The 26,923-nt window shown below is 57.7% G+C and overlaps 2 protein-coding genes across 2 annotated transcripts; one reads left to right on the top strand and one right to left on the bottom strand.

The window, feature by feature from the left end:
• The first annotated feature begins 22 nt into the window (after positions 1-22).
• Positions 23-12,323, top strand: ADAM8 (ADAM metallopeptidase domain 8). The gene is given in 22 exon segments (XM_030951357.1): positions 23-97; positions 1,028-1,134; positions 4,115-4,191; positions 4,411-4,489; positions 4,578-4,654; positions 5,204-5,390; positions 6,199-6,264; positions 6,354-6,422; positions 6,975-7,144; positions 7,235-7,316; positions 7,805-7,953; positions 8,767-8,944; positions 9,567-9,656; positions 9,871-10,066; positions 10,225-10,324; positions 10,458-10,644; positions 10,743-10,820; positions 10,896-10,980; positions 11,070-11,187; positions 11,262-11,331; positions 11,334-11,474; positions 11,638-12,323. Coding segments are annotated over 22 exon segments (2,523 nt in total). The 5' UTR covers positions 23-36; the 3' UTR covers positions 11,794-12,323.
• Positions 12,324-12,730: 407 nt separating this feature from the next.
• Positions 12,731-26,872, bottom strand: ERLIN1 (ER lipid raft associated 1). Its single transcript, XM_030950967.1, has 12 exons — positions 26,796-26,872; positions 25,726-25,880; positions 24,519-24,600; positions 24,151-24,197; positions 20,554-20,615; positions 19,903-20,028; positions 18,970-19,043; positions 18,485-18,543; positions 17,517-17,608; positions 16,963-17,052; positions 16,614-16,693; positions 12,731-15,888 (listed from the first exon to the last, which is right to left on the bottom strand). The coding sequence occupies exons 1-12, from the start codon at positions 26,868-26,870 to the stop codon at positions 15,670-15,672; spliced, it is 1,161 nt and encodes a 386-aa protein (XP_030806827.1). The 5' UTR covers positions 26,871-26,872; the 3' UTR covers positions 12,731-15,669.
• Positions 26,873-26,923: the final 51 nt, after the last annotated feature.

Here is a 26,923-nt window from a genome sequence, read left to right as displayed (position 1 = left end):
GCGCGGCGAGCGGGGGCACGGCGGGACCTCCGAGCCATGGCCCCGCCGCTGCTGCTGCCGCTGCTGCCGCTGCTGCTGCTGCCGCTGCCGGCCCGCGGTGAGCCGGGGGTCCCGGGAGGGCGGGCGGGGACTTTGGGGGGCGATGGAGGCACCGGGATGCAGGCACGGGGATGCTCCTCTGTTCTCGCCGCCCGCCCGAGGGGGAGGATGATGGAGAAGGGACCGGGCCGGGCTCGCTCCCACGGGGATGCTCCCGGTACCTCCCCGGGAAGGCGACAGGAGGGTGACAACCCGCGGCCAGCCGGGGGTCCCCCGTCGCCCAGCCGGTGAGGTGGCCCGGGACTCGTCCGGCTCCGGGCACCCCCGGAGCGAGCATCCAGCCCCGTCCGACAGCGGCGTTCGGGGCTCCCGGGGAAAGCGAAGCGTTCATGGCAGGAATTCTCCGCTCCGGCATCCAGGCAAGGCTGGGAGGGGGCTGAGCCAGCCAGGCACCAGCCGCTCTCCCCGGCAGCCCCCACAGCCGCCAGACGCCGAGTCACACGCGGTGCCATCACCATGGGGAGCTGGAAAACCTCCCCGTATCGCCGCACCAGGGATCTGGAAACCCAAATCCCTTTGGGTTTCCAGCCCCAAAGGGACTTGCTCGCTCTCGGGTGATGCTGAGCGCTCTGCGGGCGCCGGGGAGTTGCGTTCCCAGCCGATATTTCAGGATTTGCTCTTCGGTGCTCGTCCCTGCACATTCACGTTGGCTGCTCCCCTAGGCTGAGACCCGAGGGAGCGGCGTGTCGGGCGGGAGGGAGGGTTTAGGTCGGATTTCAGGGAAAGGTTCTTCCCCCAGGGAATGGGCACGGCCCCGAGGCTGCCGGAGCTCCAGGAGAGTTTGGACACCGCTGCAGGGATGCCCAGGGTGGGATTGCTGGGGGATCAGGAGCTGGGTCAGTGATCCGTGTGCGACCCTTCCAACTCGGGATATCCTGTGCCTCGGCGGTTCCCGGACATGTGTCTCAAAGCCCCTCGGCTTTTGCAGGCTCCGGGGCCGGGCTGCAGGAGCTGCCGCACGTGGAGCGCTACGAGACGGTGCTGCCGCGGGAGCTGCCGGTGCCCCGGGGGAAGAGAGAGCTCTCGGCGCCTCCGGTGAGTCACAGCCGCCCTCGCTGCTCCCGGGGCACCTGCCCGGGGGGACGCAACCAGCAGGGACCTTGTCCCACCACCAGGCTCAGAGCCTGGACCGACCTTTTGGCCAGACCCGCTCAGCCCTGCACTCTAAGAATGACGTGCCGCCCATTTCCTTGCCTTGGAGATGCTGGAGCAGTTGATCAGATCAGCTTTTCTGGGCTGTTTCGGGTCTAATTAGGGCCTGCAGGCAGCGGGGTGCGCTCCTGCAGAGAGGGGCTGCTTTCTCCAGGGCTTTTTTTGGAGACGTGACCCAGCGGTGCCACCTCTTGCAGCCTTGCCGTGATCTTGTGACATCTGGTCTTTCCTTAAGGAGGGGTTTGCAGAGCCTCGTGGAGCTGTAAGCACTTTTCTTGCTGTGTTTGCTGAAGTTGGGGATTTTTTTTTTGTCCTTTGGGATGGAGAAATAAGAATCAGAAAGTTGCAGAAATCCACATGAAAGCAAACCAGTGCTGTTTTTCTTGGGAAACCTGGCAATTTGGTGGAAGGAATGGGGTTTGAGTCAGGAGTTTGGAGCTCTTGACCTCAAAGTCACTTTCCTCATTGCCTCACAGTGAAATTCAGCCAATTATTTTTTTTTTAATTCCTTTTCCAGCCCCCAAAATTGCCGATTTTAGCGCCTGGAGGCACAGAGGGACCGGGGACACGTATCCCCCAGTGCCATACAGCACGTTCCTCTGTGATTCAAACCCTTCCTGATCAGCTAGCTTCAAAAACACTCCCCAAAGCATCTGTTTTCCCTGCTCCAGAAACCTAAACTTGTCCACGAGATAAACATTCCCCGGGCTATTTAGAGACGCCATCTGTGCCGGGCGTGCGCCGGCGCAATCCCCCGGGCAAGGGGAGCTCACCCACCCTGAGGGATCCCTCTGGAGAAGACATCTGCCATGAGCCCAGTGCCTCGGGACTGCCACAGGGGCTGTCTGATGGGTGGCACCTGGATTTGGCCTTGGTTTGGGTGGTTCTTGGGCATCCCAAGCCTGCCTTGTTGAGGGTAGGGATTCCTGCTTTCCAAGCCCTTTTTTGCTGCCTCTTGGAGGGAGGTTAGGTTTGCTCCTGGGTGGGGAAGAAGCTCTCAGCAAGGTTTGACCAGCTTTGAAAAGAGGTCATCTGCCTCTTGCTCTCCTGGTCATCTGGGTGGGGAAGAAGCTCTCAGCAAGGTTTGGCCACCACCAAGCCCCTGTGAGACAGAGATGGGTGTGCTCCACGCTGGCTCCTCCTGTAGCCAGGAGCTGGTTCTGGGGCTGGAGAGGCTGGGACACATGGGATTGATCCAGCAGGTGAGGGTTGAAGCAGATCAGATACCCCCTGGCTTTGCTTAAATCCAGAAGTTCGTCCCTGCGGGCAGGGTGGAGCCCTGGGGTCTCCTGGTGCCATCCTTCCCACCAGCCCAGCAGGGAGAGTGGCACAGCCGGGTTCTTCATGGAAAGGGCTCTGGAAAAGTGTGCAAGGCCTCTTGGCTCTTCCCATCTGAGCTCAGGTGGGATGGGACATCCCATCCCCATCCCCATCCCCATCCCCATCCCCAGCTCTCTGGGTCTCTTACTGGGAGCAGCTGGAAGAAATTCCCTCCTGTCCCTGTGTTGTGGCTCTGCTGAGCTGGCTCAGCACGGCCACGGGGCTCTCAGGGCTGCTCCCAAAGCTTTCCCATCTGGAGCCCGTGCACAGCCCATGCTGATGAGGCAGGGCTGATTCAGAGCAGCTTTTGCAGGACGTTTTATTTTAAACTTGCCCTGCGGTCGTCTCCCTGACCCAGCACCCCCTTGCAAGAGCTTTCCTGCCATTCCTTGAGAGCTCTTCTGGCCTTGGGGGTGCCAACAATAACAAAGGATGGCTTTGTTGGCGGACAGGGCTCGGCACAGACGCTGTTCATAAGAGAGGAATTTTCCAGGGACCCACGAGCGCGCTGGCCTGGAGCTGCAAGCCAGGGAGAGTGGGGGCAGCTGAGTGCCAGGCAAAGCCTCTCACCTGGCCCTGCTGCTGGCACTGGGTCAGCAGGGCTCTCCACTCAGCCTGGCTCCTTGCAGGGTGCAGATCATCCCCTTGGGAATGCTGAGCCGTAGCATGGCAGCCGTGCTGTCACCCTCCTCCCCAGGGAGAGGCAGCACAGCTCATCCCTGAGGAATGCTGGCCCCATGGGAGAGGCTGGCTTTGCCTTTGGCTGGGCTCTCTCCACACCTGGATTTGGCAAGGGCTGAGGATGTGCCCTCAGGAGAGGTGGATGTGCCCTCGGGAGAGGTCTCAGATCCCTCATGGCAAGGGCACAGCCTGACACAGGACCGTGGCTCTTTCCCGGTGTCCCCAGCGGGATGGGGCCTCTGCAGGTGGAGATCTCAGGACAGCCCAGAGGGAAACAATTTTCCTGGTGGAACATCTCCATCCTGGGGCCTCAGGGCTCAGCTGGCTGAGCCACAACCACCCTGGCTCCCTCCCACTGGGCCTGGGGGCACAGTGGTACCGAAATGTGCCCTGAGAGGCCAAGGCAAGGCAGTTCCCTAAACGTGATGTGGCATGTCAGGTCGGGCAGGCAGGAAGAAGTTTCTGCTGATAAGAGCCATGGGGATCTTTGTGGTTCAGCTGGTGAGTAAGTGCTGAACTCAGAGCCCAAAAAAGGCTCTCTGTGACTGATGAGTAGGAAACCTCAGTCGCTGGCAGGGCCATCTGCAGCCGTGTGTCAGACACGGGAAACCAGACCCTGCTGACTCCGTCTCCTTGCGGGTGACCTGTTCTTCATCTCAGGATGTGCTGGGGATTTGCCTTATTGCCCACAGGCTCTCTTCCTTCTCTTCTGATTTCCTGTGTCTCTGCTGCGTGCCTCCAGGCTGGGCAGCTCCCTCAGCAGGGCACACACAGCCCCTGTCCCCCTTCTGGGCAGGACAGGGCCCCTCTGCTGCAGCTCTGGCTCCTGCCGAGTCTCTGATGGCAATTCTCTTTCGTGCAGAGCACCTACCCGAGCCACGTCCTCTATGGCATCCGTGCTGAAGGCAGGGAGCACCTCCTGTGGCTGGAGAAGAACAGGTGAGGGCAGGTGGGCACGGTGGGGTGGCCTCAGGGGGGTTTGCAGCCCGCCCCTGCCCTGAGCATCCCTTCTCCCAGGCCTGGTGCCACTGCCCCGCTGAGCTAAGCTCAGCCCAGAGCACTTTATCCCCTCCTTGCCAAGCCCACCTGGGGTGTCACAGCCCCCCCATGCTCCCCCCAAAGCGGGGTCGCTGCTGATGCCCCCTCCCCACCCCGCAGGGCCCTGCTGGGGCAGCGCTACACCGAGACTCACTACTCAGCCAATGGCTCGGAGATCACGGAGCAGCCGGACACGCAGGTACAGCGGGCTGGGGGGAGCAGCTCTGCCACCCCCCGGGGGCCCCGCCGTGCCAGGGCAGCCCCACAGCTGTGCCCTGTCTCTGCAGGATCACTGCTTCTACCAGGGCCACGTGCGGGGACAGCCCCACTCGGCAGCGAGCATCAGCACCTGCGGCGGGCTCAGGTGAGCGGGAGGGACAGCTGAGAGCCCCGAGGACACAGAGTGACAGAGTGACAAAGCCCCAGTGACCCCGTGTGACAGAGCCCCGGCCGTGCCGATGGAGCCAGAGCCCAGCTTTCCCTGCGGAAGGGACAATGACATCCCTGCTCCTGCTGGAGGTGCTGGCCCCCGGCAGGAAAGGCTCCCGGCCCTTTGGGGTGACAGTGGAGCCCTGACACCCCCGGAGCTCCGGGCAGCAGTGCCCTGGCTGGTCCATCCTTAAAGGATGAGCTGCTGCCGTCCAGGACATTGCCGCTGCCTGGAGCGCTGGATCCTGCCCGCGCTGCGCTGCTTGTCCCCTCCCAGCCCAGCAGCCCCTCGGGCAGCTGCATTTCCGTAGAACCCCGGAATGGTTTGGGATGGAAGGGACCCTAAAGCCATGGGCAGGGACACCTTCCACTAGACCTGAGCAGTTCCAGGGATGGGGCACCTACCACAGGCGCTTCTGTAGGTCTGTCCGTGTCCCGCCTGTCCCCCGAGCCTGACGCCCGCCCTCTTTCTCTCCCTCCCCAGCGGGTTTTTCCGGGTGAATGGGACCACGTTCCTGCTGGAGCCGCTGGAAGGGGCCGTGGCCGGCCGGCACGCCGTGTACCGAGCCGCTCACCTGCGCGGCAAGCGCGGCACCTGCCGGGAGCCCGGGGCCAGCCTGCAGTACGACCGCGAGCCCCAGATCCCCGCGGCCATGAAGCTCTACCGCTGGGTACGGAGGGGACGGCGCCGCTGCTCCTTCCTGAGCCGCTCCTGGGGAGGAGGAGGGGTTCCGTGCCTCTCGGCCGTGCTCCTCTCGGCCGTGCTCCTCTCCCACGAGGGTGGTCAGTGCCCAGCACAGGGGTTTGAGGTGGGAACAGGCCCCTGGGTCCTGTGCTGTGAGCAGGAGCATCCTCCCGCCGCAGGGGCTCTGATCCTGAGGGCCTGGTGGGGCATCCCACAGCATTTGCAGGCAGCCCCAGTGAGGGGAGAGGGGATGATGCATCTGACTCCATCTTACCAGAAGGCTAATTAATTATTTTATTGTACTATATTATTCTATACATCGGAAAACTGAACCTGCCAAGCGCTCAACCCTGCAAACAACAACTGCACAGAACTCATGGCTGTCACCCCACAGTCCCAACACACACACACCTGATAGGCCAAGGAAACAAAACCCCATCACTCTGGACAAGCAGTCTCCATATTGCATTCTACTTCTGCACAAACACAGGCACAGCAAATGAGATAAGAACTGTTTTTCCTTTCTCTGAGGTTCAGAGAATGCGAATCCCAGAAATATTCTTGGGAAGAATTGTGCCTTGCTTTTCTCTGTGAAGAGAAATGTGGGGCTACAGCATCCCAGCATCCGCAGGCTGGACGAAGTCTGAAACCCAGCAAAACAACGTCCCAGAGCTGAGCTAGGAGACCTGCTAGCCTTGGGAGGTCCTCCAGGATCTGACACACCCCATGGGATGTGGGTCAGCTGGTGGCCTGGCAAGCTGGAAGCTGAGGCCCCCTTTCCTCTTCCCTTTCAGAAATCAGGTCCGGTCCAAAAAGGTCCCCGGTACGTGGAGCTGGTGCTGGTGGCAGACAACCAGGAGGTGAAGTGGGGAGAATGGTGCTGGGGGTTTGCTCTCACACCCTGCAGCGAGGAGCTCGCCCTGGGACCCTCTCTGTGTCCTTCCCACAGTTCAGGAAGCACAAGGACCTGCGCACGGTGCAGAACCGCATGAAGGAAATCGTGAACCACGTGGACAAGGTGAGCCCAGGGCTCTGGATCCCCCTCCCAGCCCCGGTGTGGGCGCAGGGGAGGTGGCACAGATCCTGGCACGGGTGGGGTGGTGCAGCTGGAGCCAACCTCAGGCCCACGGGGTGCCCACATCCCTCTCTGTGTGTGACCCATCCCAACCACATGTGCAGCATGGACGTGAGTGCTCAGCTCTGTCCACAAGGGAAATTTTGTCCTGTAACCCCTGGGAGCACATCCTGGGGCCACTCTCAGGCTGCTAACAAAGGGAGGGATGCATTGGGCCATGCTGGGTTTCCTGGTGGCTTTGCTCCAGCCCCAGTTGCTGGTTAGCAGGGTGGGAGCCACATCCCAGCCTTCACCAGCCAAGAGAGAGCCCAGAGGTTTGGGGGGAATCCTGTGTCCATGGTCACCCCAGCTGGTGTCATTTATTGAGGTGACAGAGGTGGCATTGCCCAGTGAGGAGCATCCTGGGCTTGGCTGCAACTCCCTGGGGCAGGTGGGACCTCCCTGCTGCTGCTGCAGCCCAAATCCAGGCTCCCTCTGGGCTGTGTCCCACCCCAGCTGTACCAGCCCCTTCGCCTGCGGGTGGCCCTGATTGGCCTGGAGGTGTGGAACCACAAGGACAAAATCACCGTCAGCCCCAACCCCGAGGTGACCCTGGACAACTTCCTGCACTGGCGGGAGTCGGAGCTGCTGAGGAAGAAGCCCCACGACAACGCCCAGCTGATCACGTAAGGACAGGGGGAGCCACTACCCTGCCAGCCCTGCCACCGCCCAGGGCACGTGGCCATGGTGGCACCTCCATCATCTCCATCCCACAGGGGCGTTGATTTCCATGGCAACACCGTGGGGCTGGCCAAGAAGCTGGTGATGTGCACCAGGGACTCGGGCGGCGTCAACCAGGTGGGTGCTGTGCCCTGCCCTCCCTGCACTGCCACCAGGGCCACCCCCTCCTCCAGCTGGATTTGGTCCCTGGCATCTCCGTCCCCTAAGTGACTGACCCCCAGAGAGGTGCTGGGGCTGTGGACACCCAGCTGGGTACCTGTGGTACCTTTGGTGCACTTGGGAAGCCTCCCAGAGAAGCTCCACGGACACAGGAGCTGGGATTTTAGGAGGCTGTCAGGTGGCTGGGACTGGCTGTGCTCCTCATCCCTCCCAAGGAGCAGGAGAGGTTGGCTGTGGCACCTGTGACCTCCCAGAGCCACCACAAAGCATCACTTTTGGAGCAGCCCTTTTGTCTAAGCTCACTGACAGCCCTGAGACACCAACCTGGGCGTCTTGAGGGGCCACAGGACCACGTCCAGCTTGTCCCTTCCCTGGGCATGGCAGTGAGGAGACACATGGAGAAACCAGAAGGGCCTTTAACCCAGGCTGAGCTCCTTGTCCCACAGGACCACAGCACGAACCCCATCGGAGCTGCCTCCACCATGGCTCACGAGATGGGGCACAACCTGGGCATGTCCCACGACGAGGACGTCGCCGGCTGCCGCTGCCCTGTGCCCAAAGTCGACGGGGGCTGCGTCATGGCAGGGAGCGTGGGGTGAGTGGAGGAGGCAGGGGGACAGCCCTGGGCAGCAAAAACATGAAAGTGGCCTCTGACAGGGTGCCCTGATGAGGTGGAACCAGTGAGATGGTCGGGTCTGGGTGGATACTCCATCCCACCTCACCTCCCTGTGTATTATTGTCATTGCTTTGTAACGAAGGGATGGGACTATTGTTGGGCTAAGAACCATTTCTTGCTCAGATAAACATCAGTCTCAGTGGCTGTGAGGTTTTAGAGGAGCAAGCACTCGGCCATAGCTCAGAGTAGTCACAAGTTCCTCGTTACAAGGCAATGTAGAACTTTCTAACCCAATGGACAGATGCCACAAGGTTCATTTTGCTTTTCTAACCTATCACCTTTGCTTCACTGTGGATACTTTTGCCCAATGGGCTTCTGCCTCACTTACATGCTTCTATTATAACTTCTAAACTCTCAGCTCACCCCATACAACCACACCCCTACATTATAAACCCTTCACCATCTTATCAATGCAGTTTTCTACATTATAAACCCTTCACCACCTTATCAATGCAGTTTTCTACATTATAAACCCTTTGCCATTTTATCAGTGCAGTTTCTCACTTAAGGCAAATTCTTACAACTCTAGAAACACAAGTTTATTATTTTTCTGCTTCATATCTGTGTATTTTATTTTTACATCAATCCAAGGCTGCAGATCAACCCCTTCAGTGTCTGTGGAAGTTCCTATTGTTCCGATCCCCACACTGCAGGTGCCTCTGAGTGGGTGGGTGTCCCTCCCGCTCCCACCGGGGCTCTCTGCTGACGCTGTCCCGTTGTGTGCCCCTGCAGGCTGGTGTACCCCAAGCTCTTCAGCCGGTGCAGCGAGCAGGACATGTGGCAGTTCCTGGGGGACCCCCGCACCAGCTGCCTGCTGAACGCGCCGCGGGCCGACGAGCTCTACGGGGGCCCGGTGTGCGGGAACCAGTTCGTGGAGCGGGGAGAGCAGTGCGACTGCGGCACGCCCCAGGTGGGGACGCTCTCCCGAGGTGGCCAGCCGGGGCCGGAGAGCTGTCCAGCTCCCGGTGCTTCTGACAAAAAATAACCGGCAGAGGATGTTCGTGTGTGCCCCCCGCCTTCGTGTAGCCGGCTGTGATTTTAGCCTAGGAAAGATGGACAGCCCCTCGTGTCCTCCTAAGGTGTCCCCCTCCAGGAGGGGACATCGGGACATGCTTTCAAGAGTGGTGCCCAGCTGTTCCTCACCCCTACCAGCATGCTGGAATTGAGACAGACAGGCATTGCCTCTGGGATAAATCCCTGGTCACAGCCCTGTGCTGGCACCTGAGGAATGTTCCCTGATCCAGGGAGCACAGAAATCCTCACTTTTTCTCCTTCCTGGTGATGTGCAAAGAGAACCAGCTCAAGGTCCATCTTTTGAAAAAATAATTTCTGGTCCTTTGGTTTGGTGTTGGTAATGGGGATAAAGAGGCAGCAGGAATGGTCCCCACCTGGGATGTTGTTGTGGTTTTAGCCCGTGGTTCAGGGTGACCTGGCAGCCTGGTGACTTGGCAGCGTGGTCCCCTCGGAAAGGAAGGAAGGAAAGGGTCCTTCAGGGGCTTCCAGGAGGGTTTCATTCCATCCCTGTCCCGCAGGAGTGCTCGGACCGCTGCTGCAACGCCACCACGTGCCAGCTGAGAGAGGGAGCCGAGTGTGCCCGAGGGGAATGCTGCCAGGACTGCAAGGTACTGCCGCCCGCAGGGGAGCACCTCCGCAGGTTCCTAAGCAGGGGGAGAGCCGGTCCGAGCCCTGGAGGAGCGGCTCAGTCGGTAGCAGAGCGCCGGCCTCTGGATCCAAGATGTGCTGGGAGGCGTTTCCCAGAGCGGGGTGCTGCAGTGCTGCGCTGCCTGGCGAAGCCAGAGCCCCCGGGCAGCGCTGACACCGCTGCTCTCCGTGCAGGTGAAGGCGGCAGGAACGCTCTGCCGGGCCAGCAAGAACGACTGCGACCTCGCCGAGCACTGCAGCGGCCTGAGCGCCGAGTGCCCCGAGGATGTGTTCCAGGAGAACGGCATCTCCTGCCAGCACGGCAGCGGCTACTGCTACAACGGGGCCTGCCCCTCGCACGGCGAGCAGTGCCGGGCGCTCTGGGGCGCAGGTAGGGCCCCTTCCCTGCCGTCCTCCTGCCCCACCAGCTGCGGGATGGGCCTGCAGCCCCCCGGGCCAGCGCATGGCCCGGCTGCGGCCCCTTCCTGCGCCCCAGGCGCTGCCGATCCCAAAGCGGGCTCCGTGTGACCCTTTCCGTGTGTCCCGCAGAGGCGCAGGTGGCTCCCGACGTCTGCTTCAAGCACAACAGCGAGCAGCACGTTCACCTGCACTGCCTGACCGAGTACGGCAAGCAGCCCTGCAGCCCCAAGTAAGGACGGGGGTGCTGGGGAGCCCCAGCCGGGGGTGCGGGGGAGCCCCAGCCGGGGGTGCTGGGGAGCCCCAGCCGGGGGTGCGGGGGAGCCCCAGCCCGGCCGGACCGCGCTCACGGCTGTGTCCCGCAGGGATGTCAAGTGCGGCACGCTGCTGTGCCTGAGCGACAACACCCAGCCCATCCTGGGCACCGGCTACTACTCCTTCGGTTACTACTTCGGCCGCTTCAAGTGCAAGGCGGTGATCGCGGGCAGCGACGCCGGCGAGGCGGCCGAGCTGCGGCTGGTGCCCACCGGAGCCAAGTGCGGCGAGGAGATGGTGAGAGCCGTGCCGGGGCCGTGCCGGGGCCGTGCCGAGCCGGGCAGGGTGAGCGCCGGCCCCGGGACAGCCTCAGAGCCTCCCCTACCTGCCCCCAGGTGTGCTACGCCGGGCGCTGCCAGAACCTCCTGGTCTACGGCGACAAGAACTGCTCGGCCAAGTGCAACAACCACGGGGTACGCGCTGGGATGGCCCCTCCCGGAGCCGCTGCAGCACGGCCACCGCCCTGAGCCGCTCTGTCCCCTCCCCAGGTGTGCAACCACCGGCGCGAATGTCACTGCGACCCGGGCTGGGCAGCGCCCTACTGCGAGCAGGAGATTTCGGGGATAGCCGCAGGTAGGGTGCCGAGGAGGGGGCCTGGGGAGGGGGCTGGCACCGCTGCCCGGTGCTGCTCCGTCCCCGAGCGCCCGGTTTGGTCCCCGCAGGCAGTGGCAGCGCGGTGCTGGCGGCCGGGCTGGCCGTGCTGGCCCTGGCCGGGGTCGGGCTGGCCCGGCGGCGCGTGCTCCTGAGAGCCAGGGCGCGGCGGGCTCGCACAAAGGGTAAGTCCCGTCCCGGCTGCTCGGGGCTGAGCTCCAGGAGTGCCCCGAGCAGCCCCACATGGTGCCCGTGTCCCGCAGGAGCTCCAGCGGGACTCCCTCCGGCCTCGCCAACCCGCTGTTCCAGGAGGGCGGCCGGGCGCGCCGGGTCGCCGCCAGCTGTCCCGCGGGGACATCGGCCAGCCCAGCCTGCTCAGCAGCACGGCGGCCCCGCGGATGGCCCGGGCTCACAGCCCCGTGCTGGCCCCGCGGCCGCTGGAGCCACCTCGGTGCCCTCCGGGATGGCCCCCGCAGGTAACTCCCCTCCCTTCCCCTCCCCTCCCGATGGCCGCAGCCCCCCTGTACGGGCACAAACGGGGGGTGGCCCAGCCTGGTGGCTTGGGGGGGCTCATCCTCCGCGCCCTGCCCCCTCCGGGTCCCTGCCCGGGTGAGGCAGTCGGGTCTCTCCTCCCGCCAGGTGAAGCCGAAGCCGCCCAGCAAACCTCTGCCAGCGCTGAAGAGCAAAGCGCCGAGCCACGGCGAGGGGCCGCCGGCAGCGTCCCTGCCAGCGAGCCCCTTTCAGCGGTGTCCCCCGCCCAAGGTGGCCCTGAAGCCGCCCCCAGGCAGGAGGTGACCAAGGATGCTGCGAGGAGCGGCACCGCTGGCGGGTGGCACCGCTGGCAGGTGGCACCGCTGGCAGGTGGCATCGCTGGCGGGTGGCACCGCTGGGGAGCCACGGTCTCGCTGCCACCCTTACTTGAATCGCGGCCAGAGCCTCGGGCCGTGCCCGGGGCGGGCACCAGTGTTTACAGATCCTCGAGTTGTGCCTTAAAGGACTCGGCAGCCCCAGGGCTGTCCCGGGGGGGCCGCCAGCCGGGGCTTCCCAAGGAAACCAGGAGCGGGGACAATGCCAGCTCCTGGTTTGGGGGACCAACCCACGCTGGCCCAGGCTCTCCTGCACCCTGGGAGCTGCTGCCTTCTCTCCCGACGTCCTGAATGTGTCCTGTGTTCCTGCCCTTCCCTGCTGGGGCTGCGGAGAGCAGATCCTGGCATCACGGGGCAGGAAGAGCACAGCTCCGTGGGGACCTGCCCTGGCTGGGGACATCACACGGGGGAATGTCACCTGGGGCTGTGGCAGGTCCAAGCTGGGCTTGGCCTCCCCACGGGGCCTTTATCTCTGGAGTTACTCCTTGAGTGTTCAAAAGGGAATTCTCTGGGAGCCGTTTTACCGCAGCCGTTTATTTATGACCCTCATGTGACCATTTTGAGCCACTTGCTGTAAAACCAGGCCTCCCATTTTTGATATCATTTAGGTTCAAGGCTTTTATACCAATAAAGACTGAAGGAAGAGGCGTCACGGGGTGTGTCTGGGCAGGAGGGCACAGCGGGGTGGCAGCAGGCAGGGAGCTGTGCAGGAAAGGGGAAAAGGATGGAGATCAACTCCCCGATCCAGTGCCAGAGCCCCAGGCGCCAGACTGCAGCACATTCTGCCAGGCACGCAGAGCCAGGCTGCCCCAGGATGCTGCAGGGAGTCCCCCCATGCTCAGCACCACCCTGGCTGTGGCTGGCAGTGAGCACAGGCTCCCGGGGTGGCACCCGCTGCAGATGACATCCACACCGTGCAGTGCTGCTGCAGGGGGAGAGGCAGAGGGGTCCCCCCACTTCGTGTGCCACCAGCCCTAGGACACATAAAACCATCCCAAAAAAATGGTAACAAAATAACTTTATTCTGCTTTATCAAAAGAACTGAACTGTGAATGTAAACCTGACCGGATGTATCGTGTTTCCTTAGGGAGATGCGCATCCAGGGACAGACCCCTTTAGTCACAGGCCATGGGAGCGGAGAGAAAAGCCAATTCCATCCCAAAATCCTGGCTGCAGCCACCTCCCTGCTCACAGCTGGGGTTCAGAGGGCAGCACAGCCCATGCCAGGGTGACAAAGGCGTGGCCACCCCTCCTGCACACGATGGGGCTGGGGAAGCAGGGCAGGGTGGGGAGGCTGCTGCAGAAGGCACTGGGCATCACACATGCTGCTGCAGGAGCTGGGACCACGGGGGCATCCCCTGGGGTCCCTCAGACCACACAGGGAGGTGGGAGATGCACACAGAGGGGACACTGAGCCAGTGACAGCCACTCAAGGCAAAGCCATGGCGCAGGGAGGCACAGCAAGGCTCGGATCCAAAGGGAAGCAGCTCCTCCTGCCCTGGCCTGCATGGACATCTTGCTCTGATCACTGCAGGAGAGCTGTGAACTGCCTGGGTATTGCTCCCAGCAGTTCCCCTCTGCCCTTGTCACTTCCAGGCTGGCAGAACCTACTCTGTCCAGCCATTCCTGATGCCCAGTGTGCCCAACCCCAGGAACACATGGAGGAAATCATGGAGACCACATTCCTGCTAACATTCCCTCCCAGCAGTGCTTCTAGCCTATAAAGCCTGCCTTCATCCCAAATTCCCACCAAAGCAGTGCTGCTGGGGTGAGGGGAGGCTGTGCCAAGGGCCTGCTGCAACACTGAGGAGGTGGCAGGGCAGGGATGAGACAACACTGCTTCCTCAAAGCCAACCCACAGCAAAAAAGGGACCCTGCAAGCCAAGCAGCACTTCCAGGAGACATTTCAAACACTGTGAAACACACTGCCACGCCCCCTCTGCCCTGGTGCCCTGCTCCTGCCATGGCTGGGCTGGCAGAGGAGCTGGGATCCTGGAGCAGAGCATCAGCTGAGCCTTGGGAGTTTGCAGGCAGACAGAGAACAAGAAAGACCACCCGAAACTGCTGTGAAGTCCCAGAGTTATGTCTGAAAGGGGCAGGGCCAGCACAACCCAGAGATGGAGGAGGGCAGCCAAGGAAAGCAGAGACAGCAGGAGGAGGCACCATGTGCCACTGGAGACTCTGCCACCCCTGAAGGGCAGCCACACAGGGTGGGGACACCAAGCCCACACAGCTCCTCTGGGGACACCACCACACAGGCAAAGCTGCTTTGGGTTGAATGTTTCTCCATGGCAGCAGCTAAACACATCCCTCCCCTTGCCATGTGGCTGCAGATGGAGCCAGGGACACAAGACCCCAACAGGTCAAGTGGCCAGAGTGCCACCACCCCCAGCCCCTCCAAGGGTGGCACGGCTGCTCTGAGGGGACAGGACAGCAGGAGGGATGCACAGGGAGAGGTCTCTGAACATGCAGCAGGCAGTGCTGGGTGCTCCCAGCTGGAGGAGGGCATTCCAGCTCTTGCCAGCTGCTTCCCCAGGTGTTGCACCCCAGATCCTCACAGAACACGAGGAGGAGGAGCAGGTCCTAAAAGCAAGCACATCCTCACAAGCAGGGGGAGGAAGGAGGCAAAGCAGAAAGCAGGTTTGTCCCAGCAGATTCCCCCCTCCCCGAGCACCTCTCCCTCACCCTGCCATGGGAGGAGCAGGGTTGGATATATCACAGCACAAACCAGGACAGAAGATCCATCTGCCAGCAAGCCTGGCCAGGGATGAGAGGACCAGGGACACACTCCTTGCCATGGCTGCTCAAGGACATTCAAAGCAGGTCCCACTCCCTGGAGCAGTAGACTTTACATGAAGGAGCAGAGATGCCTCACCTACGTTGCAGCTGAAGTGTCAAACATCTGATCTGCAGCACAGCAGGGTCCTTTCACTCCTCTCTTCCCCTTCACTTTGCCAGCATGGCAGAGCAGTGGAAATTCAGCCCCCTTTCCCTGGTGAATGACTTACAGGGAGGCTGCAATCTGAGCAAACACTTGCCAGGCTCTGTTCCCAACCAGCTGCTCCGAGGTGCTCCTGAAAATCTGTTTTAGGAGGCAATGAGACTCAGCCACCCAGTGGGAGCACCAGAGTCAGTCCCAGGCAGCCAGTGCAAGGCTCTTGCTTGGAGAGGGGGGGTCACAGAATCCTTTTTCAGAGGTTGCTTGCTTCCTCCAAGTCGTTATCTAGCACTGCTGTCTGCAGGAATATCATGGCTGTGCAGATCCTACTCCCATAACCTATTCCACAGCAAACCACTCCTCAGCCCCAGCAGGAACACGCTGGCCAAGGAGAGTCCGCTCCACTGGAGTCCTTGAGGAGAGCGAGTCAGCGTCAGCAGAAACCTTCACCAAGCAAAGCTTCAGCAGCAGGACAAGGGGAACCTCCTCTTCACTCAGCCTCAGCCAGGAGTGCTGAGCAATGACCAGTGTGCAGCAACCCAGCACTCAGAGCCACATCTCCTTCCTGCTAAATAACTGCACCTACCCCGGGAGGCTTTCCTGCTGTCTGTCGTTTAATATTCCAGTATAGGTATGTTAGTACAGGATTATCCCTCCTTTGGAAGCACCCATTTCACAGGGGGACAAACAGAAGAGGCAGAGCCCTTGTGATCTGTTGCTAGAAGAAAATCAACCCAGCTGCCACCTATACCCACACAAGATGTGCAGGCAGGCAGGCAGGGGCTGCATGCGCCCCAGCGCACAGGGCCTCGTCGCCGGGCACAGCCAGGCTCGCTGCTGAGCTACACCGGGCTCCCCAGGCCTCCCTCAGCCACTGCTCTCCTCGCCTCTCTGGGGGCTTTCTCCAGGGCTCTCTGGGCTCTCCTGTGCAGGAAGGCTGGTTTGGTGGGCAGTCCTCAGGCTGGCCTGCTGGAAGGCACAGGAGTCCAGGAACACGCCGGGGATGCGGTCGCCGAAGTACAGCTTGCTGTTGGCAGCTATGGCCTGGTACTTCATCAGCTCCAGATACTCAGGGGTCAGCTTCAGCTGCAACAAACAGAAACCAGAGACCCTAAGAGACAACTTTCTGTGCCCTGTGGTGCTAGGTTTCATGTCAGGCAGCCCCTCATGGGGGGGTCTCAGAGACCCTGGCACAGAGCCCAAGATGCCTGTGGTTTTGATTATGACCTTGGAGCAAGTCACAAACCTTAGATGAAGATCTGCAAGCCATGACAGTTTAAGTAGAATGATAGTGAATTTATCACAAAGTGAAAAAGTAGATTTTGGGGTTTCTAGAATGGGGGTTCAGGGGGTAAGATGGAGGGATCTGGGTGTGTCCAGCCTTTCTCCTTCTTCTTCTTGGCCTCCATCTTCTGCTGTGATGGTGCCACTTTTAGATTGGTTTAGAGTAGAAGCTCACTGTCTAACATGGGTGACAGGTATTGGAAAGTAATTGTAAATATTGTACATGTAGTTTTTAGTATAAAGACATAACACTGCCCCGGGGGCAGGCAGAGTGCCTTGGCCTGTCGTGCTGAGTGGACCTCAGCTGGACAGGAGAAAGAATTTTATAGATAAGATACAATAAACAACCTTGAGACTGAGAAATGAAGAGCCCTGACTTTCTTCGAGTGCCAGGCTGGGAAAAGAGACTTTTTAACTCTTCTCGGGGTCACTGTGACCAGCTAGAGATCCCAAATGGGGTGTGGGCTGTCAGATCAAGTGCTCTCCCAGTGCTGCCCAGAGTGAGTGACCAGCTCCCCAGAGCTCACCTTGTTGGAGTCAGCCAGCTTCCGAGCAGTGTAGTACTCTGCATCAGCTTTTGCCTTCTCCCTTGCCAGGAATGCAGCATCTAACACAGCAGCAGGGGAGGGGCAGGAAAGAAAGCATGAGGAAGTGAAGGGCCCCAAACCACACTGAGCACCTGAGCCCTCACCCCATGGGGACCACCCAACCCAGGAGTGCCTGGCTGGCCCTGTACCTGCCCTGCAGCTTCCTGGAGAGCTCCATGCACATTGCAGGAATGATCCCAGTGCACAGCCTTGCACCCCTGCAGCACCCTCGATGGTTTCTGCAGGTCTGAGGTTCCTCCACCTGCCACAGCCCCAGCAGTGTGCTCACCTTCAATCTCAGAAATCCGCTTCTCCGTTTCCTTCTCCATGATCTTCTGCTGGTAGTGGATCCTGGCCACCTGTGCAGCCTTCTCTGCCTCTGCAATCACAACAGGCTCAGCTGGGAAATCTGCTTCTCAGGCCCTGAGCACCAGCACCCTGACCCCAGCACCTGCTGCAGGGTCTGCCACCCCAGGAGCTGGCTCCCTGCTCCCTCCCTCCCCACCCAGTGCCAGTCTGTGCTCCAAGCAGCAGAGTTTTCTTCCTTTCTTTACAGGAAGAAAACACAATGCTGGTGTCTGCAGACATCCTGTTTACAAGCACAGGGACATGGAGCTCCAAGCCCAAGCAGCTTTTCCAGCAGAGTGATTTCCTCCGTCCCTGCTGCAGGACAGAGGTGCTCCCTGCTCTGCTGCTGGGGGATTTTCACCCAGATGTTCAAACAACAGTTTGTGCAGCCTGGCTGAGCCTCCCTCAGGGAGCTGCCAGTGATGAAGACAATGTCCTGCCCCAGCTCAGCAGGGAAGGCAGGAATGGAGGCTGAGCCTGTGCTGGTGCCATTACCAATGAGTGCTTTCTTCCTGTCTGTCTCTGCCTCCTTCTCCACCACCTTCTGCCTCTGGGCTGCAATCAGCAGCTTGGTCTTCTCAGCCTCCCTGCAAGGGGAGAAATGTTATCCTGGGGAAGGGGAGTGAGGGGCAGTATTGGGGCACACAAAACAGGGAGTACTTTGGACCTTATTAGCATAAGAGATGTGATAAACAAAATGCCTTGGCAAGAGCAAACAGACCTTTGAGAATTAAATCAAGATTGCAAGAGGATTTAATCAAACTAGTTTACCAGAAAAAGAAAATTACATTGACTTCTGCAAGCAAGAGGTGTTTAAAATGTCTAAGTTTATTTATGTGATGATTAACCCAATCACTGTAGTAAAACATTACAAATCTTCCTAGAATAAGTATATAAGCAGTTGTACTTCATATGCAATTTGGATTCTTTGACCATCTCAAAGTCTCCCCCATCTCCCCAATTGCTGATAGAGCAGCTCTGCATCCCAGGAGAGGCCATGGGGACAAGGGGCCAGCCAGCTGCCAGCTCCCTGCTCACAGCCACGGGGACTGGCTCTGTCTGCAGCTGTATGAGCACACACACAGGCCAGAGGAAGGAGCATCCCCCTCTCCATCTGACCACATCTGGATTCAAGTCCAGTCTGAGGCCTTCAGGACAAGGAGCAGGGCAACGTGGACTGGGAGCTGGGCTTGCTCAGCCAAAGGTTGAGACCTAACAGCATCTCCTCCTGCCCAAAGGCATCTCAGAGATCCTGGAGGGGAGCTTATGGGCAAAGCTCAAGACCCTGAGCCCTGATTTCAGCATGGAAATGGAAAAAGAAGGCACAAGCACACCTGGCCAAGCACACACTGCCTGGAGCTCACCTCTCACTCCCTGAGCACCAGGGAAGAGCTTTCCAACAGCACTGTGCCTGTGCAGGACCCTCAGAAGTAATGAATGCAATGTTATGCCCAGCTACTCACATTAGCTCGAAGTTTCTCCGGATGGCCTCTGGAATTTTGGGTTTTGTGACACGCACGGCCTGTGAGGGCAGAAAGAGGGAGCACACTTTGAATGGAACACTTTGATGCAATCTGAACAACCAAGACATCTCTCTGCAAAACCAGCTGCACTGCTGTGGACAGTGGTGCCTAATCCTCCTGTGCAACACAGCTGAGCATGGTCACTCTCCCAGGGGTGTCCCACATTTTCATTTCTTCTCATCCATCCCAACCCACATTCCCAACAGGGACAGAGGCTCCAAGCCCCATTCAAGCTGGCCTTGGACACTTCCAGGGATCCAGGGGCAGCTTCTCTGGGCACCCTGTGCCAGGACCTCAGCACCCTTAGCACAAAACATTCATCTTTCAGTTTAAAACTGCTGTCCCTCGTCCTGTCACTGCAGGCTTTGGCAAAAAGTCTTTCTCCACCTTCTTAAATCTCTCATTATTGAGAGGCCACAACCCACCTGGATAGTGAGACCTGGTGCCATGACATTGAGGTCCTTCTGCAGGGCCAACTTCAAGTTCTCATCTATCTGATCTGTGTTTGGAGGACAAAAGAGAGACCATGTGGTTTATCATGTTTTCCCCCACAGCTTGTGTGGCAAAGAGCCAGCAGGCCTTGAAGAGCAGGTAACTCTAGAGTGGAAGATAAGGATGCTTCCTGAGACATTCAGTACATTGTTTCACTTCCTGTGTCCCTTGAAAAACATTCCTAAAAGGAAAGTTACATGCTGGTGACTAGAAAAGTTCAGCTGTTGATGGATTTGTGTTATCTGAACTAACTGCAAGGGGCTTTCAGCATCTCAGCAAGACAGAATGCTCAGAGCCTGGGGTAGAAATCTATCCCTTCTCAGCACTTGGACTTGGAGTACATGAATATTAAAATTCTGACAACCTTTTAAGATTGTCATAAGCCATTTTTCCCCTGCTCAGCCACTCAAGAAGGAACAGAACCTGCTCTGTGGCACAAGGAGAGTATGACCTGTGCTAATTCCTGAAGCACTGCTACCTCCCTGTGAAAAACCCTCCAGCTCTCACTTGTTAGAGACAGCCTGAAGGAAGCTGTGGAAGTACAAAAGTGAATTCAGCAGCAGAGCAGGGGATTAAAAGCAGGAGCAGAACAAGACAAATCCACTGTCATAGTGAAGGCCACAGGCATCACTGCACACACAAGAGCAGAGTGGCTCTGCTGGAAAAAAGTGGAAAAACACTCAAATCAAATTCCCACATGCAGATGGGGAAAGACAGAGACACCTGAGTCACTGAAGTTACAGGGGAAGAGGCAGATGGATGTAAAGGAGCTGGATCTACACTGCAACTCCAGCACAGGGGCAGTGTGGCCCAAGGGTACAATATCCTGTAAGATATTCCAGGAATATTCCAGCGGATGCACTCACCAAACAGCTCGATGTACACCTCCTGCAGGGTGTGGGCACTGCAGAACTGGTTCAGCTCGTGGTGGATTTTGTTGAAGATCAAGGTCTTGTCGTAGTCAGCGGTGTAATTCCTCACGATGTCGTACACTGGGGAAGGGAGAGAACACCACAGCTCACCACTGGCACCTGCCAGGGTGTCAGGGAAGGACTGCAGCACTGGCACAGGGCTTTTTCAGTAGCCAAAGCCCCAGCTGCCCTGCCCAGCTGCCAGCTGCTGCTGGGATTACACAATTTCAAGGAGCAGCCATGGCAGGATGTACTGCCTGGTCCTGTTTCATCATCTGCATAAACAAATGAAACAGCAAAGCCTCACCAGGACCTGCATGCACAGGAGCAGGTGCTGCTGGAAAAGGGAAAGCAAGGATCACTCCCATTATTTAAGCCAACCAGATCCTGCACTAAAAGGTCAAGGGAGGGGATTGTCTCCCTCTGCTCCTGCTGAGACCCACCTGGAGCCCTGTGCACAGTTCTGGCCTGTAAACCCACCACATGGGAAGGACATTGGAAGTGTTGGAGCAGGAGGCCATGCTCCAACACTTCCAATGCATCCTGCAAACCAAGCCAGAGCTGCCCCAGGATGAGTGAAGACAAAGGAACCAGGATGGGAAATACCTGCATATGGGGCCAGCTTATTGACAACTTCTATTCGGTCAATGTAGATCATAACACCACCACTGCAAGGGAAAAGAGACTTCATCATCCATTGTTTTACCTCTGCAGCTGCTAACAGCTGACAGATGTAAAGCAAAGGCATCTTTATCTCTGTTTTAACAGATTTAAAGCAAAGGCATCTTCATCCCTCTTTTAACAGCTAACAGATTTAAAGCAAAGGCATCTTTATTTCTGTTTTAACAGATTTAAAGCAAAATCATCTTTGTCCCTCTTTTACAATATTGTGAGCATTTTGCAATGAGGTAACAGCCAATCCCAGTCCTTCTCTCTGCATAAATCCTTTCCCTTTGTGATTCCCTACTCAACCAGCCAAAGGAAAGCTTTTCTGATCAGGAATGTGGCTGCGGCTCTCAGGACAGCAGAGGGGAAGGCAGCAAGGACAGCAGGTGACACCTGCCCCCAAATGCAGACACACCTCAGCTCTTCTGGGCAGCAACACGTGTGAAATAGAAAAAGCCCTGAGTTTAATTCACAAGCACTAACTCCAGCAGGAGCTTGGCAAGGCCCAGGAGAAAGGAAGGAACACAGCACAAGGCAAACTTCAATCCACTGGAGCTCTCCAGGAACACCACGAGCACCTCAGTAGAGGCAGCCTGCAGGCAATCCTCTCCCCAGGGAAGGATGGCAGGGAAAGGGGGAATCAGAGGCCAGGCTTGTCCCCAGCCCCTGCTCTTGCTGGTGTGGCTTTCAGAAAGCCATGCCCACCCCTGGGTACCCGTAACACCAGAGAAAAGCAGAACTCTACAGGGAAGAAAAAGCCCCTTAACTTTCAGCAGCTCTAGGTCTCTAGAGAGCCTAATTTCAAAGCAGAATACTCCTGCCATGATGTCCTTGGGACAAAGGCATATCACAGACCAGAAGCTTCAGCAGGAACTGTTTGGAGACAGCTCATTCCTGGCAGTGCAACTCCCACATTCCCAAACTCAGCCTCTGTGATGTTTGAACTCAAACAGATCCCCCACGACAAACTGCTTTTCTTATTTTACAGATCTTGATCTCTGGCAGCTCAAAGCCAGGTCTGCAGGAAATAAAAAACAACCTGAACTTGCCTGTGTCTGTGTTCTTTTGGATAAGGCCTCCCAAGCCCAGCCTGTGCTTGCTCCAAACCTGCTTCAGGACAGCTATGAGCTAAAAACACTGGTGATGGATGGCCCTGATCTGCTGCAAATCCGGCATTTCAATCTTAAAGGGATGTCAGAAAGAAAAGGAGAGTGTCTGCAGCACCCTGGATCCTATCAGGACTCATCCACAGCCCCACACCACCTCCCTGGCAGGGAAGGGTCTGAAATGGCACCTCAGAGCTGTGAGGGCTGCCTGACTCTGCCAGCACCTCCCACAGCAACCCTGCTGAGGGGCCAGGCTGGGACAGTCAGTGGGACATCACCCACTGTTACTCCATTATCATGGATAATTCAGAAGGGTTTGTGTGGTGTGCTGGGGGATAAGTGCATTTTCTCAGTCCTGCTGGTCAGGCTTTGAGGAAACAGGTGCCACTCAGACCTCAAAGTCTGCAGGGAGAGAGGAACAAGGGGAAATCCATAAAAGGAGGATCAACACATAGAAGTTTAAGCATAATTAGGCAGCAGTGGACAAGGAGACAGCATCCAGGGAATGCCACAGGAGATGGACACAGGTAGACCCTGGAAAGCCTCACACAATTCAGGATCCAACTCAGGGTTTTAATGTATTCACTGAATGCTGCCAGGTACAAACAAGACAGGTAAGGCAAAAAAATGGGGGATGGGACACCCACACAGACACTCAGAAGGTTCCAGATATAGATAAGGACACGGGGAACAGGAACATAAAGAGAAACCCAGCCTTTAAAATGTGGTGGTTTGACATGTAAACACAAAACCTGAAACTGTTTGGGCTCTATTCTGGTAGCAGACTTTGAACTGGGACAGTGACAGTGCAGGTGTGCTCCAGTTGTTATTTATAAGCTCATGTTTCACCATGGAAATGTGGATGCAAAGCTTGGGCACCGAGCAGCTGCAGACTTTGGATCCCAAATGCAGGCAGCTGAAAGGCTCCTGCAGCAACACCTGGGCACTGGGCAGGGCTGCTGGGACCTTTGGTCAGAAGTGCATTCAATTATTAACTGAGAACTGCTTTCCCCAGCTGTCTGCTGCTTTAAAGCCCATTTTTACTGCCTGCACCTTCCCAACCACCTGCATTGAAGAACTGAACCCCTCAACACTGAAATTCAACAGGAACTTCAGTTTTAACTCCTAAATCACAGAAGCACAGAATGGTTGAGGCTGGCTTTGGCCTCAGCCTTTGGCCTTTTGATCTTTACCTCACCACAAAAGGATTCTGAACAAGGCCCTGAAGTGACAGGACAAGGGGGAATGGGTTCAGACTTACAGAGGGGAAATTCAGGTGAGATATAAAGAAGGAATTGTTCCCTGGCAGGGTGGGCAGGCCTGGCACAGGGTGCCCAGAGCAGCTGGGGCTGCCCCTGGATCCCTGGCAGTGCCCAAGGTCAGCCTTGGAGCACCTGGCACAGTGGAAGGTGTCCCTGCCATGGCAGGGGTGGCACTGGATGGGATTTAAGGTCCCTTCCCACCCAAACCATTTTGTGATTCTGTGAAAGCTGCAGCACTGAACACTAACATTATTTACAGATACTCCTGAATAACCTTCAGATACTCCTGAAAAACCTTTAGGATCTGAAATTAAAACCACAAGACCCTTATGGTAATATTTAAGCTCAAACGATGTCTGATGCTGAACAACCCCAAGAAAGTTAATACTGGTTAAACCTGATCAAAATTAACTCTGTTTTATGAACATTGCCACTAACATTCACTTTTTAATTTCAACGTGGTCACTGTGTGTCACCACTCCAGCCACCACTGATTTATTTTTTTAAACAGAAATTTTGTTGAGGACCCTGAATGTAAAAGACAAGGAGAATCACCAGATTTATTTTTTTTTTATCCTGAAGAGTCATCACTTTAACTTGTGGATGAACCAACACAACAGGATCTGTAACCCAACAGGATCTGTAACCAGCCCTCTCCTCCTGCTTGTTACAACTCAAATCAGCCTGATTATGCAGCCAGAATTTCATTTGGAAGTGAACTCCCTCCCATCACGAGGATTCCCACTCCCTGTTTCCTTCTGCCCACTGCTGGGGCCAGCACCTGAATCAGCCACAAGACTCAGAGTGGAAATAACCAGGGCACAGCAAAGAGAAAGCAAAGGGGGGCCAGAGTGTCAACTGAGGGGAGAAGCCCAGAAAAATTCAAGATAACATCACAATAAATGCAAACATCCCTCATTGCACAAGCAATGGGGTGTCAGAATAACTGAGGGGAGAAGCCCAGAAAAATCCAAGATAACATCACAATAAATGCAAATATCCTCTGAACAGCAGCTCCAGCAAGAGCCAGTGTTCCCTCCTGTTCTGCTACACTGTGTACATCTGGGATTCATTTCATGGCAGGTGCCTTTACTTCCCAACCCCAATGTCCCAGCCCTGCCAATGACCCCAGGCAGTGGATCTAGGAGAAATCCAAGTGGAAGCCATACCTTGTCCCACAAGGCACATTCTTCACTTCATCAGTCTGCAGCGTGGTCTGCAACACAAACACAGCAGCACTCACCAACCTGGCTCCCAGGAAGGCCCAGACTCCCACAGTGGCACCACAGAGCCAAAAACATGTCCTTGGCCTCCCTGGTGATGCCTGCAGGGGTGGGCAGAAGGCAAAGCTTCTCCTCCCCTGCAGCTGTGCCTGTTTCCCTGCTCTGGAATGCCAGGAAACAGTGACAGCCACAAACACAGAGTGTCCCCCTGAGCAGGACACTGCCAGCCCCAGCAGTGTCACACACACACATGGTGGGGAGAGCTCTCCAGGAGGACAAGTCCTGGCTCCCCAGGGCAGGGAGAGGGCACTGACCTGCACGGATTTGAAGGTGGTGATGAAGGGGAGCATGATGTGGTAGCCAGGGCCGCTGGGGCTGGTCAGCAACGCTCCACCCCTGAGGAGAGGGAGGAAAACAGCCTCAGGAAGGTGGCAAACAGCAAGGGCTGGCTTTGAGGGCCAGCTCAAACTGCCAGGGCTCACAGAGAATTGCATCAGTGCCCTCAATTCGCCAGCAATTCCCCAGCAAAAGGGCTGAGTGCACCCGATCTCTGCCTGCTGCAACTTTGCACGAAGCCTTGAACTCCTGGAGCAGGCAGCTACTGCTAAACCCTCCCAGCACTGCAACACTGCACAGAGCTGCAAGAACACGGATTTCTCCTCTAAATAGTTCGCTGGTAACCATGGAAAATCCAGCCGTGGATGTGATGCTGCCAGTTTGGGTTTTGGCACAGCCCCTCGCCCAGAGAAAACCCCCCAGGGGTGTTAATGCTCAACACAACTGTGGTTAAAGGGAACTGGGGACATTTGGGGTCTCTTAGCAGTCCTGGTCAAGTCTTTGAAGCAAAAGCTGGCAGAGGTGTCACCCCCTCCCCAGTGACAGTGCAGCCTCCCCAGGTGCTGCACATTTTGCAGAGTGCTCTTTCCTTCAGCCCTCAGTCTCTCCTCTTCTCCTCTATGGATGCTGTTGGTGTGCACATTCAATGGGCTGCTTTTGTTTAGTTCCCCCTCACTGCACAAAGTTGAATCTTAAGTAAAATGACAGTTCTACACAAACTAACAATAAAACTGCAACCTCTGTACTCATTTCACTCCTCAGGTGGCACAGTCTCTAGGTCTTTACAGATAAAGGGTCTTTACAGAATTTATTGTGCTTTACTCCATAAAGAACATTTTTACTTTCCGATTTTTTTGTGTGCCGAGTGGGAAGGGCAGGGCAAGCATTCCAAAGCACCAACACTGAGAGCTCTGGCCGGGTGACAGTTCGGGACAAAGGTGACAGCTCTTGCTGGCACAGGGGGAGAGATCAGATGCCAGCAGGCAGGACAGACCCAGAGCTCTGGAATGAGTTTGTGACGAGGGCAGGGGGGAAGGAGAGGCAGGAGAAGCAGCTCAGAGACCCAAGGGTGAGGGGAGCAGGGACAGCCAGGGCTGCCCGCACAGGGGGAAAAGCCTGAGGGGAGCAGAGGACAGAGCAATGCCGGGGCAGGGATGGATGGCAGCCCCGGGAAGGGCTCCGTACCTGTAGTACACGGCCAGGTGTCCCTCCTCGACCCTGTGGATGGCGGAGTAGAGCAGGAAGACCAGGAGCCCGGTGGCGGCGGCGGCCGCGGCCCCGGCCTGGGCCATGGCCATGCTCGCATCCCCTCCCGGCCCGGGGGCGCCGCGGGCCCGGCCCTGCACGGAACAGCGTCAGAGGGACACACCCGCCACAGGCGGGACAGGGACAGGGACACGGCCCTCCTGCACGGCTACAGCGGCTGTGAGCGCCGCCCCGGCAGCGGGACAGGGACAGGGACTGCCCCCGGCCCGGCCCCCACCCCCGTGCTCCCCTGTCCCGCCCCTATCTCCATCCCGTACCTGCCCCTAGCCCCACCCCGTCCTGTCCCGTAGCTGTCCTTATTCCATATCTATTCCAATCTCTATCTCAGACCCTATTTATCCCAATTCTTGTCCCATACCTGTCTCGCAGCTCTCCCTAGCTTTTATCGCAATTCCTGTCCTGTACCTGTCCCTATCGTTTATCCTAATCGCTGTCCCGTTCCTTTATCCCAATCCCGTTCCTTTATCCCGATCCCCTTCCTTCATCCCGTTCCCTGTCCCGTTCCTTTATCCCAGTCCTTTATCCCGATCCCTGTCCCGTACCTGTTCCATTCCTTTATCCCAATCCCGTTACCTTATCCTGATCCCTATCCCGTTCCCTTATCCCAATCCTCTATCCCCTTCCTTTATCCCGTTCCCTGTCTCGTTATCCCGTTCCCTGTCCTGTTCCTTTATCTCAATCCCATTCTTTTATCCCGTTCCCTGTCCCGTACCGGTCCCGTTCCTTTATCCCGATGCCGTTATCCCGTTCCCTGCCCCGTTCCTTTATCCCATCCCGTTATCCCGTTCCCTGTCCCGTACCTGCCCCGTTCCTTTATCCCGATGCCGTTATCCCGTTCCCTGTCCCGTACCTGTCCCGTTCCTTTATCCCGATCCCGTTATCCCGTTCCCTGCCCCGTTCCTTTATCCCGATGCCGTTATCCCGTTCCCTGTCCCGTACCTGTCCCGTTCCTTTATCCCGATCCCGTTATCCCGTTCCCTGTCCCGTACCTGTCCCGTTCCCCACGTGCTGCCGAGGCCGCGCTCCCACCTCCGCCGCGCACGCGCGCCGGCGCGCGGCACCATGGGCGCGACACGTCGGCGCGGGGAGATGACGTCACTCAACCCCTGGTTGCCAG

Source organism: Camarhynchus parvulus, chromosome 6, assembly GCF_901933205.1.
Source record: "Camarhynchus parvulus chromosome 6, STF_HiC, whole genome shotgun sequence".
NCBI lineage: Eukaryota > Metazoa > Chordata > Aves > Passeriformes > Thraupidae > Camarhynchus > Camarhynchus parvulus.
The sequence above is the reverse complement of the archived record's forward strand: the minus strand, read 5'-3'. Positions and strand labels throughout refer to the sequence as shown.

Excerpts from the sequence above, each read along its gene's own strand:
- ERLIN1 (XM_030950967.1), bottom strand. The coding sequence starts at position 26,870 with ATGGTGCCGCGCGCCGGCGCGCGTGCGCGGCGGAGGTGGGAGCGCGGC. Across the intron at positions 25,881-26,795 it reads GCACGTGGGGAACGGGACAG|GGCCGGGCCCGCGGCGCCCC; the intron begins GTACGGGACAGG and ends TGTTCCGTGCAG. Across the intron at positions 24,198-24,518 it reads CCACCTTCAAATCCGTGCAG|ACCACGCTGCAGACTGATGA; the intron begins GTCAGTGCCCTC and ends TTTGTGTTGCAG.